The sequence below is a fragment of the Squalius cephalus genome, assembly GCF_949319135.1.
Source record: "Squalius cephalus genome assembly, chromosome: 19".
In the NCBI taxonomy this organism is placed as follows: Eukaryota; Metazoa; Chordata; class Actinopteri; order Cypriniformes; family Leuciscidae; genus Squalius; species Squalius cephalus.
The window spans coordinates 33511786-33527847 of NC_137140.1; the positions used below are offsets into that span (position 1 = coordinate 33511786).

Below are 16062 nucleotides of genomic sequence, written 5' to 3' on the forward strand. Positions count from 1 at the left end.
TTATATTAGTTTATAGTAAATGTGCACTATTGTTCAAAAGTTTTTTTTTTTTTTTAAAGAAATTAATACTTTTATTCAGCAAGAACGCTTTAAACTGACACAAAAAAGTGACAGTAAAGACATTTATAATATTACAAAAGATTTTCATTTAAAATAAAAGCTGTTCTTTTAAACTTTCTGTTCATCAAAGAATCCTGAAAAAAATGCATAATGGTTTCCACACAAATATGAAGCAGCTGTTTTTAACATTGATAATAATCATAAATGTTTCTTGAGAGTCAAATCATCGTATTATACAGATTTCTGAAGGATCATGTGATGCTGAAGACTGGAGTAATGATGCTGAACATTCAGCTTTGATCACAGGAGTAAACTCCATCTCACACGGGGGAAAATTACTTGAATATTGATAATTTTGTGACATTGTGATGAATGCCGTGCATGAGAGTCTTGTGTCGGGTAATCAGAGTTCATTATCACTCCAGGCTGAGGAACGGCGGGTTTAAAACTTTGACGTCAAGCCTGAGAACGGATGTAATGGACTTAGTTCAGGTTAAAGCACTTTAATATTACAACATTTTCAAATTGTAACATTTGTAACTATAATGCGAAGGTGTTTCTTATGGTCTCATGCATTTCGAAATTGTATTGCAACATTTGAATAAAGCCACGTGGAGACTATAAATAATTGAATTAATTGATTGTAGCGAACAGCTTGAACTGATTCAAGAAGATGAAACTTTTAAAGCTGAATTTCGTAAATATCTTTAAATCACTAAAAAACACAAACACTAAAAAATCTGTTGTAATGTTCTAAATGTCACTGAAAAGGTCTAAAACAAGTATATAGGCATATATATATATATATATATATATATATATATATATATATATATATATATATATATATATATATATTGTGAATTTTCAATATATCATCCAGGACTAGGAGACAGAAAAAGTGGAAGGGAAAGAGTCAAAGCAGAGGAAAGGAACAGACACCGGGTGAAACGTAATCAGGAAAGGGCAGAATGATTAGATTCAGAGAGCGGCATGCTGGGAAAACAGGAGCGCCTGTTGAGGAGCGAGCAATTCTCACATATTGACTGATCATCTGTATGCTCAAACACACACACACACACACACACACACACACACACACACACACACACACACACACACACACACATCACCGGCTCTCTAACATAATGTAAAAACACACACACACACACACACACACACACACACACACACACAAAGTAACATCATCAGCTCTCTAACATACTGTAAACACACACTCAAACACACATACGCACACAAAAACATAATCAGCTCTCTAACATAATGCACACATAACATCATCAGCTCTCCAACATCCTGTAAGCACACATTCTCTCTCTCACACAGACACACACACACACACACACACACACACACACACACCTGAACAGCAGATACGAGTGAATCTGATCACGGCCACACGTGTTTCCAGTGTTTTCTCCTCAGCATCAGTGAACCGCTTCATTCCCCCCTTTCACCCCTCCTCTGAATCTGCCTTTCTCTGTCCCAGTCTCTCTTCTTTTTCTCCCTCTCACACAGGGGAAAATTACTTCAATATTGATCATTTTGTGACATCGTGATGAATGCGGTGCATGAGAGTCTTGTGTCGGGTAATCAGAGTTCATTAACGCTCCTGGCTGAGGAACGGCGGGTTTATTCTGCTGGAGTTTCCATGAAAATATGAAGCAGCACAACACTGATAATAATAATGTTTCTTGAGCAGCAAATCATCATATTAGAAGACAGGAGTAATGATGCTGAACATTCAGCTTTGATCACAGGAATACATTTTTACAAAAAAACGGTAGTGTACAGTTTAGCTGGTAATTATCGCAAAAACAAAGATCCCCCAAAAGAAAACGCATAAAAAGTAATAATATATTAAATTTATTAAAACTTCTGCTAATAAAAATATGTCATTACCACATAGAAAACAAGACAAACACTGCAACGTATAATGTTGCCGCTTGAGCATAATAAAGATCTGCAAGGTTACAAAGATCAAAGTCCACTCCAAAAAGAGATATTTTATTTAGCAGAATCCCCTTTTCAAGAGCCGCAACGAACGGCTCATTTTGGACTACAAAGTCATTTTTCTGGGCTTTATGAATCCATAATGTTTCTCATTTAAATAATCCCTGCCCTCTGAATATGCAGAAACGCAGACGAGGCCTGGATGAGCTGCTGCTGCTTTGTCCACAACTCGTATGCTTGACCTTCCTACGGCTGACGAACTTAACGTGGGTAACATTTATTTTAAACACTGTTCCTGAACATTATAATCCTGATGTTTATCTGCATGCTGCACATTTTACGGAGAACAGCTTCCAGAACCATAACGCAGGATACACACAAAAGCTTCTCCTGAAACAAAGCAGTTTCCACTTTGTTGGGACAATCTGTTGTTTGTGGATCACAACTTGTAAGTATGTCTTATTATTTGTAGTTGCATCTATTAACAGTTCTAATTATAAGTTTCATGTTGTTGCTACGCTCTGCTGCTAGCCAACATTAGTGTTGATATAGTGTTGTTTACTATGGCTTTGTAAGCTCTCACTTTTGCAAGGCTGTTCATCACTCCTTAGGAGAATTAACCATGTTTTTGAGATTGATTACTTTGTATGACCATAGTTTTCAGACAAATATCATGATTAAATGGTGGATAACATCGTACCTATAATGTACAAGAAAAACATACCACTCTGAAACGTCCTGTGAAATCCGCGCTTGCAAAGTCGGTGCATGAAATCCATTCTGGATGCTCCTCTTGTTTGTTAACATTGTCAGGGTCTGAATCGGGTTTGAAATTGCCGCCATCCTTTATATTTACACTAGAGCAGAACTCTAGGAGGGGCGGGACAATTCCCAAACACACGCCAAACGCTGTCAATACACGAATCCGACGAGCGTTCTGTGTAGGCTGCCATCTTGTGGCGACGCCATTACTGAGCTGTTACTGGTATGTAAACAAACCTCCGTGATAACGCACCCTCGATGACAGCTACAGCCAGGCAGTATGACTTGTTGGGTTGATGATGTTAGACAGTGGCCTCCAGTCAGAGATGAAGGTACAAACGATCTTACAGATTATTTATGAAAATAGCTTGGCAATAACTATGCTAGCTAGGCTAGCTAACGAGGAAACTATAAAAAGATCTGTCCATTTGGCAACAATAAATAAATGAATGATATCAAATAAACGAATTCATGTTTTTCATTTGTGACCATTATTTATCTCATTTTCACATTTCAAAAGGAAAGGGTAAGGTACAGCTAACTGCTAACGTTGTTGGTTCTCAGAGTGAGAGTCACAGTCAAGCAAATCAAACATTAACAACAGACATAACAGTAATGTTTCTACTGCCCCAACGCGCCCCTTATGTTGTTTTAAAGGTATTCAAGAGTATTTTCTCCTTCGCCTGGCATCCGATGATCAACAAAATGCCAACTACAGGTCACTGATAGAGGGTCAAAATTATCTGAGCTCCGGATGGTTTGGTCAAATAATGCACACTCTACCAGATGATAAACACATAGTTCTAAAAGGACCTGTCCGATTTTCACAGACCATTAACAACACTCATACTGTACAAATAACTCTGCAGAGGAAGAATAGGAAAGTTGTAGATGTAACGTTAGTGACAGTCGTAAATCGCGGGCTGTTTATTCCAGTGGACGCAACCAAACCAATAGGAGGCAATGGCGCAATGCTACCCAGCAACAGCTCAGTTATGGCGCCCGCTTACTTCCGGTAGTTTCGCCGGAATCGTCTATAGAGTGGCGCAGGTATGACATCACTTTGTAGGCCAAATCACGGAAGCGAGTTAGCATTTTAGCAATTCCGGTTCCATAATCCCGAAGTCAATATTTTTTTATGGGATTTTGGTTAAATGGCTGAAATAAGGTCTGTGCTGAACACAAGCTCAAAACACTTTCACATTTTATTCTATGACATAAAATACATCAGTTTTATCCCACTCATGATTTTTATGAAGCTATCTTGAAAAAGGCGGTTGCTAACAAAAGTGGCTAGATGGGAGTAACAGAGTCTGTCGAGGAGATTAAACGTCATCACGCCAAACCGGTAAACTCAGTCTGCTTTTATACACTCGTTCTGTTTATAATTGTGCTCTTGTAACTATTCTAACTCAAACGTCCTGGGAAAATGTTTTTAGATAAAAACTGAAAGAGTTGTCGGAAGCTCAGTGATGGTGACGTTGAAGTCGAGCGTTTATAGCCTACCGTTAGCATTTTACTTCTGCCGACTGCATTTAGGGTCCAAAATTCATAAAAGTTGTCTGTGATAATTATCTTGATGGACAAAACGTGCAAGTATCATACACTTTTGTTGATTACGGAGATTGTTTTTAGCGATAATCCAAAAGCCTATGGGAAAATCCTATTGGGTTTTTGTCGAGGGAACCAGCGTAATGCTAACAGCCGGTTGGCCTACAAAGTGACGTCATACCTGCACCCTCTATTACAACACACTGGGCCAGCTGACCAATCACAGCACATTTTGTATTTCGGAGGGAGGGGCTTCACTGAAAACAATGCGTTCGGGACAAACTGCAGAGAGGGGAGCAGTTAATAATGTAAAATATGTGAAAAATTATGTGTTTTTTGAATAATCAAGCATGAAAGCATATTCTAGTACACCCCAAAAACAAAATCAAGACTTTGTAAAAGGGCATAATAGGACCCCTTTAAAATGAAGTGTTACCATCCATTATAAATCGCACTGATGTGAAAAGACACGCATTATACAAAAATATTTTACTGTTCAAACTTCAAACACACCATTGGCCAATCAGAATTAATCTATTATGACAGCTATATATAAATAAAAGCTTTTGCTAGACAACAAAGACATCAAATCCAAAATAATAGAGATTTGTTTATCATTCTCAACCCAAGACTATCAAGTCATTCTCAGAATTTCAACAAAAACTAATCTATGGCAGCCAGCAAGACACAGCAACATTGAATGTATAAAAATAATGTTCAATGCACCACAGAGCAAGGCATAAAAACACGTGTACAAGATCCCAGAATCAAAGTTTGAGCCGCTGGATGCGGATGAAGTGGCGTTTCTCTGCTGCGCACTCGTTCATGAGCTCAGGGAGGGACGGGGGAGGCTATTTTGGGAGCTGCAGTAGGTGTCTGTGGGTTCACCTTTGCTCAGGATGCGAACGGGACCCTTTCAAGAGCGTTCTGGTGTGTGTGTGTGTGGGCGCGTGGATGAGAACAAGGTTAGGGCTCTGTGTGTGTGTGTGTGTGTGTATGTGTGTGAGAGAGGGGGTGAATTCATATCGACAGAACAGAGCCGAGCGGTAACTATGCAGCGGTATCCATGGAGCCGTAACCATAGCAACGGCGCTCGGAAAGCCAGGGTCTTTAATTGGTGAGTGTGAATATATATAGAGAGAGAATAGCCAGCTCTGACACAATATTGTTTCCAGCAAACAATTCACATATTTATGGCCTGAATTAAACCTGCTTTTGTTTCACTGTTTGGAACCACTTTCCCCCTGTGACATCACTCGTGTATCTTTCAGCCGTGTGAACATTTACAATGGCAATCACATCAAAATTATTACAGTTATAAAGCATCACTATTAAACAATGAATTTACTTTCCAAGCCATCAAACATGCACTCGGGCCTGCTAGACCATAAAATGGACACGTATATCAATCTGAAAGACTTGCGCTCAATGTCTAGACACCACACAAATCATAGACCGAAATTTAAGATGTAGAATTATGTATTTGAAATGCATATACAATTTCCATTCATACGCATTACACAGATTTAACATAAACTTAATGTGATGCATATTTGTCAGTCGTGCATAGATGAAACGGGAATGAATTCTGTAATATTACTAATTTGTCATCAATAAATCCAATTGGTTTCAAGCCGATTATTGCTTAAATATCCACAGCTAGCCATATTTTAATCATACTCATACTTTCATGTTCAGATTTATGCTGATTCTAAGCAGTTTGAATAAATGCATTTTGAAAATATGAATATTAAAATAAAACCAAATAGATGCAAATACGCTATGATTTTTTATTTATTTTTTGGTGTGTAGAGATCCCGTTTCAATAAATATACATCACATTAAGTTTGTGCATGTTAAAACTGTGTGGAAATATATGCAATTCAAATAAATTGAGGCCTAAATATTAGCAAGAGCAAGAGAAAACAAACAAGAACACTTTGGTAGATGCTTGGTAATGCAACTTTTGCATGAGCAAATACTGTAACTGTATATAGTTGCAGATTTTACAATAGTGACAGTAACTGCGCTATTTTGGAGGAAACAATGGTTACCATGGTAATGTGTTCAGTAAGGGCAGTCAGAATCAGTTGACTCGTGTTTCGACGTGGGTAGTTTGGTAGTAGCACATTGCATCTACTGTACAACCTTCCAGTTATTATCAGTGAAAGCAGGAAGAAAACACACTTACATTGTCCACTGCAGCTTTTCATTTTTAATAGAGTTGTACAGGGCCTGCGGATAGAGGGATAGAGAGAGAGAGAGAGAGAGAGAGAGAGAGAGAGAGAGAGAGAGAGAGAGAGAGAGTCAGTAACACTCACACCTAAGCTGTGAATGACTGTGAGTTTGGTTTCAGAGGCTGCGTATGAGTTGCATCATATATATTCTGCTGTAACTGGCATCATAATCAGGCCGTGAGAGATGACAAACCCCAAAATAAACACATCTGACTCAAACACAGTTGCAAAGTCATTCTGGCCATACCTAATAATCAGTAAAGCATTCATTTAACTCTACAACTAAAAAATCTCAACTTTTTCCATTTTATATCGGCAAAAATATCAATAAATAAAACAGAAATATTACATATTAATATAAGGCAATAATAAAACAAACAAAATGTTTTTTTAAAAAGAATAAAAAATAAAAATAAAACAAAATCTTCTCTTTCAATACAAGAGATTATTAAAACCGAATCACAGAAGGCTGTTTCCTACTGATCATTAGCACTTCATTGACACATCATCAGTGTAAATGACGAGTGTGTGGACGTCAGTCGTAAAACACCTGCGTCACAGTGGAATCCTGTCCCTACATTTGATAATACCTCCATATGAGAACATTCTCAATGACAATGATTCATTAATTCAATGTGATTTTGTTTTATTAAATTCTAAAAAAGGCAAAGTTGTGGCTTGGGTTGGGGATAATAATGAGATTTATATAAAAGCAATAAAAGTCTATGGTATGTCCTTAAGATGGTAAGATGAACATGCATGTGTGAGGCTGTCTAATAAGCATATTATTCACTCTATATGTCCTTTCATCTAGAAAGAAGAAACCTCAGCATCAACAGCTCATAATCTCTCCACAAACCAACGTTCATTTCAAGCACAACTTCAGCTGCATTCTTCAAAATAAAGCTTCTCGATGTGTGTTTTAGCATCAGGGCCATAGAAGAACCATTTTTGGTTCATCAAAGAACCTTTCAGTCAACAGTTTTAATAATCTAAAGAATCTTTTTCCACTTTGAAGAACCTTTTGTGGAATGGAAATGTTCCGTGGTTCTTTATGGAACCATCAATGTCAATAAAGAACCTCCATTATTAAGAGTGTAGAGTGTAGTGTACTAAACTGAGAACTGAACATGTGCTGACTTTATTCCTTAAAAAAATACACACACACACACACACACACACACACACACACACACACACACACACACACACACACACACACACACACACACACACACACTATTAAATAGTGAGTATTATAAGTGTACTTTAAATTTGGAATCAAAAGAAGTTTTTTTTCTTTTAGTTTGTGTAAATGAACCAGTCAATCTATTCTCCTATTATAAGTACACTACTCTTCCACAAGGTATTTAAAGTGATAGTTCACCCAAAAATGAAAATTCTGTCATCATTTACTCACTGTCAAGTACTTCCAAACCTGTGTGAGTTTCTTTCTTCTGCTGAACACAAAAGAATGTTGGTAACACTGTTTTCAGGTATAATTATTTTTTAGCAGGTGTTGCATTTGGATATATATTTAGACATTAATCAAAGACTAAATTCTGTCACAGTATAGGTTTTTTATTGTTCTAATTTTTTTTAATGTTGTTGAATCTTCTGACTCAACTACCCGGTACCTGGTCTGAGCATTTGATCTCACTCTGCCTCTGTGTGTGTGTGTGTGTGTGTGTGTGTGTAGTCAATGGCTTCCATCAACTGGTTTCTTCTAAATATCTTCTTTTGTGTTCAACAGAAGACAGAATCTCATTCAGGTTTGGAACAACTTGAGAGTGAGTAAATGATGACACAGTTTTCATTTTTGGGTGAACTATCACTTTAAAACAAACTCAGAATTGTGTCAGAACAATAGTGGAGAATAATGTATGCATGGAACAAGCATGTCATTTTTTGGCCTCTGGGGCAGCAAACATGACAGATGATCAGATGAGTGGTAAAGTGGTGTGAGACAGGGTTACCCTCTTCCTCTTGCGGGCCTGCGGGTGGTTCTTTCCATCTTGAGCTTTTCCTAGGAGGTCCGGGAACACCAGAGGTTTGAGCGATCGGGATCGGGGCGTTCGTGGGTAACGGAACGTGTCCATCATGCGGAAATCTCGCCCGTATCGGACCGAGCAGAGCGAACGTGAGCGTAAGCGCCCGGCCGAGTGCAGACTGTTCACTCCGATCATGCTAGAGAACGCAGTGCACTATGGGAAACTATGGACTCCAGGTGGGGTTTAGATCTCGAAGTGAGTTTTCAGAAAAAAGGTGAGGTAACTCCAAAAGACAAAAAAGATACAAAAATCCAGATTACAAATAACAGAACATGACCTAATCCAAGTGCTTAGATAGACTGATGAGAAAAATAGGTGTAAATAAAGTGTAATAAACAACGCAAAAGGGAGTCTGTGACCATCTGTGGGATTCACTAGGCAATCTCAACACACTACACGTTACGTTTGTGAGACGCTGACTGAGGAAACTCAGAAATAAACCACTGAAACCAGAGTGTGTTCGAGCAAAACAAAAATGACAGTGATCCTGAAATGGACAATATTTCCCTCGCGGACACTGAACACATGTAGTGGTCACTCACAAACACCATCGGGCCAACTTCTACAAGCTACACATTGATGCCACACACACACACACACACACACACACTGAGCAATGGCACAGAAGGCAAGCAAAGCTTTCAGAAGTGTGAAAGAACAGCCAGGATCCGACAGATGGAATGAGGCGAATGGAAACCGGGATTAAATGTGAAACGCCCTCACAAAAACGAGGCGGTCAGCTCGTCAGAAAACACACAGCGATCCCCACACCTGTCCCCGCTCCAGATGATGTCCCAAACACACAGCGATCCCCACACCTGTCCCCGCTCCAGATGATGTCCCAAATTCAGCACAAACAATCCCACATGAAGACCGGGAGAAGGATCTGTGAGCCTGTTGCTTCTGAGATTCAGATGAGATGTTCAGGTGGATGTTTTCTCTTCCGTCTGCAACCGAATGGTTTCAAAAGATGTGCATCCCTCCTCTTTGCATTCGTTTATCTATCAGTCCATCTGGGATCCATCTGTCCTGGTAGAGCTGATGGATTTTTTGGTCCGTGGGTGTGTGTGTGGATGCGGTCTCCCTCTGGCCGTCACAGTCACAGGTACGTGTCCACGAATGATCTGAAAACGTCCACTGCCTCGCGCTGTCCTGTGTGTTCTGTCTGTCTGCCTCCAGTTTTATCTTTCAGGCTCGCAGAAGGAAAGTCTCTAAATCTCAGAGACTCGGAGGAGGATGAAGCTCTCTCGCTCGCTCATTCTCTCTCTCTCTCTCTCCCCCTCAGGTTTCAGGCAGCCAATCACAGCGATCCAACACACACACAGTCGCACACACACACACACACACACACGCACACGCACACACACACACGCACGGCTTGCTTTACTTTGAATGCTGATTAACATTCAGCACTTGTCCTCAGAGGTGGGATAGAGAGGGAGAGAACATGGAGTTATGGAATTATGGGAGAGATGAACACAAAGAACATCATAAAACTACAAGTGTGACTGGAAAATATTCAATAAAAATGTAGTCTATAAAAAAAGCATTGAGACGAGACGAGATATAAAGGGCTGAAGCTAATTAAAACACACCCAGATCACATTTCACACCAAAATAAGAAGAAATATTATTCTTTTTTTGCATTAAAGAAGAGAGATTTTTTTTTCTTTTGGATTGAAATACAGTATGACCTTCTTGACCAGTCTTAATATATATGTGTGTGTGTGTGTGTGTGTGTGTGTGTGTGTGTGTGTGTGTGTGTGTGTGTGTAAGTATATATATATATATATATATATATATATATATATATATATATATATAAACAACTGCAAAGAGAAGCATATATTTCTTTTTAAATTGCTTGATTATTAAAAAAAAAAAAAAGTATAAATAGATTTACTTTTTGCCCTTATTAACTGCTACAACATGAATTCGAAATATGGTTCATTTATTATTCATCTTCCTGTAATACATATTCAAAAAAAGATCTCGGGCAGAATTCATCTGCATTTTTATAGTTTTAACATCCTAAAATATTATTAAAATTTAATTTTTAATATCCAAAACTACAATTTTTTTATCTGTTGGTGTAAAAAGTCAAAAAAAAAAAAAAAAAAAAGTCAAAAAAAAAAAAAACATCAAGTTAATTTCCCTTCTGATTTACTGTCCGTAACACTGGAGCAAAATGAACAAAACCTGACGATCAGGTTCTCCAGGATGATTTGAGATGTTTCAAAGAAAACTCGAAAATATGAAAAGAAATTAGAAGCAACTTAAATAAACATTTCCTGGCACAATCAAAATTCACTGTAACAAATAAGAAACAAAAAGTGCATGGTTATTTTTGATAACCTCTGAGCAATGTTGTGGACGATATGACGTGCACACTGTGTTTGAGTTGATCAGTGCAGGACACACACACACACACACACCCGCTCAGTCTCAGCACAGTGAGTTGGCTCAACAGGAGAAAGCTAATTGTTTCCACTCTCCGTCTGTCGTTATCTCACTACACAGACAGACTTGCAGTAAAATGGGTCGCCGTCAACCCGTGACCACCCTATCAGTGCCTGGGCCTTGTTCCCGCCCCTCCGTCGCCATGACGACGACGCACTTCAAGCACTCTTCATCACCAGCGTGTGCAAAAGCCCACAAGCAGCCCACGTGTGCGAGACGCAGTTACAAACCCATCGTCTTTCACCGCCGCACTAAATAAATGCCTCCTCCGGGGCACACACGCACAAAATCTTTGCATTTGACCTCATTTTCCACAACAGATGTGACTGAATATAAACTCACAAAGCATAAAACAACTTTACATGTGCAAAAATACATGTGCAAAAATACTCTTGGATCGGTCCACCCATATTGTAAACATAATAGGAACTTTTATTTAGAAATTATTTAGAAAACAATATATCATATTATAAATAAATAAATAAATACACCTACACTCTAAATATAACACACACACACACACACACACACACACACTATATAATATAATATTACCATAAATAATATTTATTATATTTACATTTAGATTTATTCAATTATATTTAAACGTATTTAAGAATGTATTACACATAAAATAGTATTAACATAAAAAAATATAAAACCATAAATAATAATATAAATACAATTAGTAAGTAAATATTAGTAAATATAAAAAGTATATAATAGCTGCGTAAATAAATAAATCTATACACTAAATATAACAGGACCACAAAATCATCTACAAATGATTACACACACACACACACCATAATATAACATTACCATAAATTATATTTATTATATTTATTTTTATAGTTTTAACATAAATATTATTATATATTTTATATTATATTTAATTGATATTATTATATAAATTATTATATATTTAATAATTATACATAAAATAAAATATATATATATTATTTTTTGTATGTATGTATGTATGTATGTATGTATGTATGTATGTATATATATATATATATGTATATATATATATATATATATATATATATATATATATATATATATATATACATACACAAGTATAATAAGCATATAATATATAAAAAGTTAATTTATTATATTTTATTTTATAATAAATAAATAAATAAAGCCACAAGAACCCATGGTTAAAGGATTAGGCTATTTACAGTTTTGATGGTGTCAAGCAACATGCCGTATCAATATGATCTTTCTGATGTGTGATCAGTGGTGTGTGTGTGTGTGTGTGTCGTCTTTGAAAGTTGCTCGTGTGTGTCGTCTTTGAAAGTTGCTCATCCAATCAGATTTCAGAGCCAAAACAATCCATTTTATAATAAACAATAACCCTGTGCATGCAGTAATTTAGCACCCCACAATAACAGCTTTGCTTTATATGACAATGTGTGAGTGAGATGTGCTTATATAAGCTGCCCCGCTCAGCTGTTGAGTTTAAATGAGAGAAAGAGAACGAGTAGGAGGAAAGAATGTGAGAACTGATGTTGCGAGGGACAGAGAAAAGGATCGCCGGAGGGAAGGAAAACTAAAAGAGAGAGAGAGAGAGAGAGAGAGAGAGAGAGAGAGAGAGAGAGAGAGAGAGAGAGAGAGAGAGAGAGAGAGAGAGAGAGAGAGAGAGAGAGAGAAAGTGAGGTCGTCATAAGAGCTATAGAGACTGTTGTAAAGCACTTGGCATGAACAGAAAGATCACATACTGTCAAACTGCTTCTATCCCAGCGAGGAGTCAGTGTTTTCATCAAGAAGATGAAGACTAAAACACAAGCAGCTCCTCAGATAAACCTCACTGCTGTGGCTTTATAAGAGCACTGAGATTTCAAAGCACTCATGCCATGAAAAACAGGATTTTCTCGGCTTTTCTACGGTCACAATGTGATGCAGCTTCGCAAACGAGGCCATTATTGAAGGATGGGTCAGTGCAAACCAGACTGGATCCGACACAAACCCACTATTGTTCAGAACAGCATACTGTCATAGTTCTCTTTCTAGCTCTGAGTGTTGTATAATGTGCGTAGTATAAAACTGTTCCACATTAAATTTGCTGAATGCATTTTGCAAAATGCACAACGACCTTTCACTACCTGTGTGAAAAATACACCAAATGTGATGATTAGTAACATCTCATTCTTGATTCATTATTTCGTCTGACTGACAATTGTTTAATCCGAAAAATTAAATAAAAATGTGAAATACTGGACGATGGTAGATAAAAACATACAACTTCATGAGGTCACATGATGGCATTGGGATCATTACTGCTATCTTTCACATAATAGTGGTCAAAAATATTAGTCAGTATGCAGTAAAAAGTATGATATTATTTGAAGACCACAGGCTGACATTATGCAAATGTGTTATATATGTATGTTACGGAAGTGAGACTGGAATTACTGAAGACTCGTTTCAGCAGTTCAGAATCGAGTCTTTCTTTTAGGAGACAATATCTTTATTTGTCGTGCACTTTGATCTTTAACACTTTAACACAGAGCTTTTACATTCATAAACAGTTATATTACACACTGCATTAAAGGTAATATTCAAAAAAGCATAAAAGGGGCATTTTAAATGACTGTAGTTCTTAATTGCCTTTTCTTTTCTTAAAAGCTAGTTAAATGAGAAACCTTCACATATAGTTGAATCTCACTGAATCAAAACGAGATTTTTTCGTCTTGGCCTCTTCAAATGAGCATTTAAATGAAGTGGCCATCATCAGAGTCCAGCTGCCAGATAACACACAGCCCAAAACTAATCTAACCCTCGTTTAGCTCATTAGAATTAACTCAAGAACTAATCTGATCAGCTTCAGAATGTGCCTGCAGGGTTAATGAATGGAAGAAAAACATCCCCAGTTTCCTACCAATGACATTACAGCACTAATCTAATAATATAAACCAATAAATGACCTACTAAAGAGTCATCGCTTCCCACCGGGACACAGATCTCTCCTGCTTCAAATAACAAACAGCAGCGCTGAACGCTATAGCACTGCTGTCACACGCTTGCACAGGTGTTTACACAATCAACCTGTGCCAACACACACACACACACGCACAGTCGCACACGCATACGCACATCTATTAAACCTGCACATCCTCCAACAACCTCACTGTGGACAATTTACCATCAATAACACAATAATGCAAACAGTGCGGTTTCAAAATGCAGTTTAGTAAGAGATATGTATGTAATATACAGCGCATTACCTTGAGGAGGTCTTTAGGAAAATCATTGCCACTGTTTAGTCCTTCCAGATTCCCGATGAACTGAGAGCAGGACATTCGCTTGCCGACGTTCTAACAACAGAAGAGATCAACACAAACCTGATAAATGAGCACAACTGCATTATGAAAAAGCATTATAACTGACTGAAATACATTTTTCACATTTGATCATTATTTACATGACAATTAAGCACTTTTAAATGCAATTTAGCACTTAGTTAACAAACAATAAAGTTTTTATTATTTAAATTTTAATGCACACTTGTAAAGAACAATTGGATATATATATATATATATATATAAAAGTATATAAACATATATACTATATAAAGTATATAGCACATAATTCAGCATTTTCTTATTATTTATTTATTTTTTGCAGATTTTTCTTTTTAAATCTGGGCAGGATTGGGGGGAAATGTCAGAATACAGAAAAACATTTTGAAAATCCCCCAAAGTAGATGTGCATGTAGGCATAATTTATGTGTGTGTGTGTGTGTGTGTGTGTGTGTGTGTGTGTGTGTGTGTGTGTGTGTGTGTGTGTGTGTGTGTGTGTGTGTGTGTGTGTGTGTGTGTGTGTGTGTGTGTGTGTGTATATATATATATATATATATATATATATATATATATATATATATATATATATATATATATATATATATATATATATATATATATATATATATTTCCTTTGATTTTGGTATAAAATATGTCTAGGACATTTCTATTATGGATTTATAGGTACTCAGAAAAGTTTGCACATTTGCAGTTTATTTTCAGATGAGATGTCAGAGTCAGGCATTTTAACAGGCCACTTTTACCCCTCTTAAAGTCAGCATGGGATGTCCTACATTCAAGCTGCGAGTGTGTGATTGAGGCTTGTAATATATGAATGTCTGGAGCTGTAGAGAGGGTCTGGAATACATAATCTGATATTGTGGACAGAAGAGCAGAGTTTCATCACAGCAAAGCTGAAATCGCTCAGTTCTCACATAAACCGGTTACCATGGCGACAGTGAGTCTGGCCTATAACAGGCGTTATGTGTTCACTGACAGCCCTAAACCCTTCAACAAAGGCACAGGAGCCATGCTAAATATCCCTCGAGCAGGAACTGATGCAGACCGACAGCAGTGATTGACAGATCACAGTTCCCTCTGGACATCATCTCTCTGCCTTTTCCAGTGCAGCCTTCCATTAAACGCAGGGCTTTTATTTTATTACGTGCTTTTTCACAAACTGAGATATGGGGTCAAAATTATAGTTTGTAATCAAAATACATACAGAGCTGTTTAATCATGACTTCAAGCCAGAAGGCTACTAAACTCAGAATATCAAATGGTTTTTTAGATTAGCGGTTAAAGAGGACATATCATGAAAATCAGACTTTTTCCGTGTGTAAGTGCTATAATCGGGTCCCGGTGCATCTACCAACCAATGTTTTCAAATGTGAAAAGTGAACACCCAGTAACTTTGTTTTGGTGAGCCTTTCTCTGCAAGCATGTCAAAAAATAAGCCGATCAGATTTCGTTCCCCTTCTGACGTAGGAAGAGGATCTTATTATAATATTACCGGCCCTTAATCTGCATGTTTACACCCACAACGCCACCATTTGGTTTTCACAAGCGACAACAGTGTAACCAGGTCTAACACAATGGCAAAAGTTCGAGCAAAGCATGCAAATTGTTCTGTCGTTGCAGCACAGACGACCACTG

At 37.4% G+C, this 16062-nt stretch overlaps 1 protein-coding gene across 1 annotated transcript in view; it reads right to left on the reverse strand.

Annotated features, from left to right (window-relative positions):
- Positions 1-16062, reverse strand: part of LOC307146825 (uncharacterized protein) — an 83587-nt gene that overhangs the window by 39089 nt on the left and 28436 nt on the right. The window contains 2 exon segments of the mRNA XM_079851127.1: positions 6539-6582; positions 14332-14421. Coding sequence (XP_079707253.1) covers positions 6539-6582; positions 14332-14421 — 134 coding nt within the window.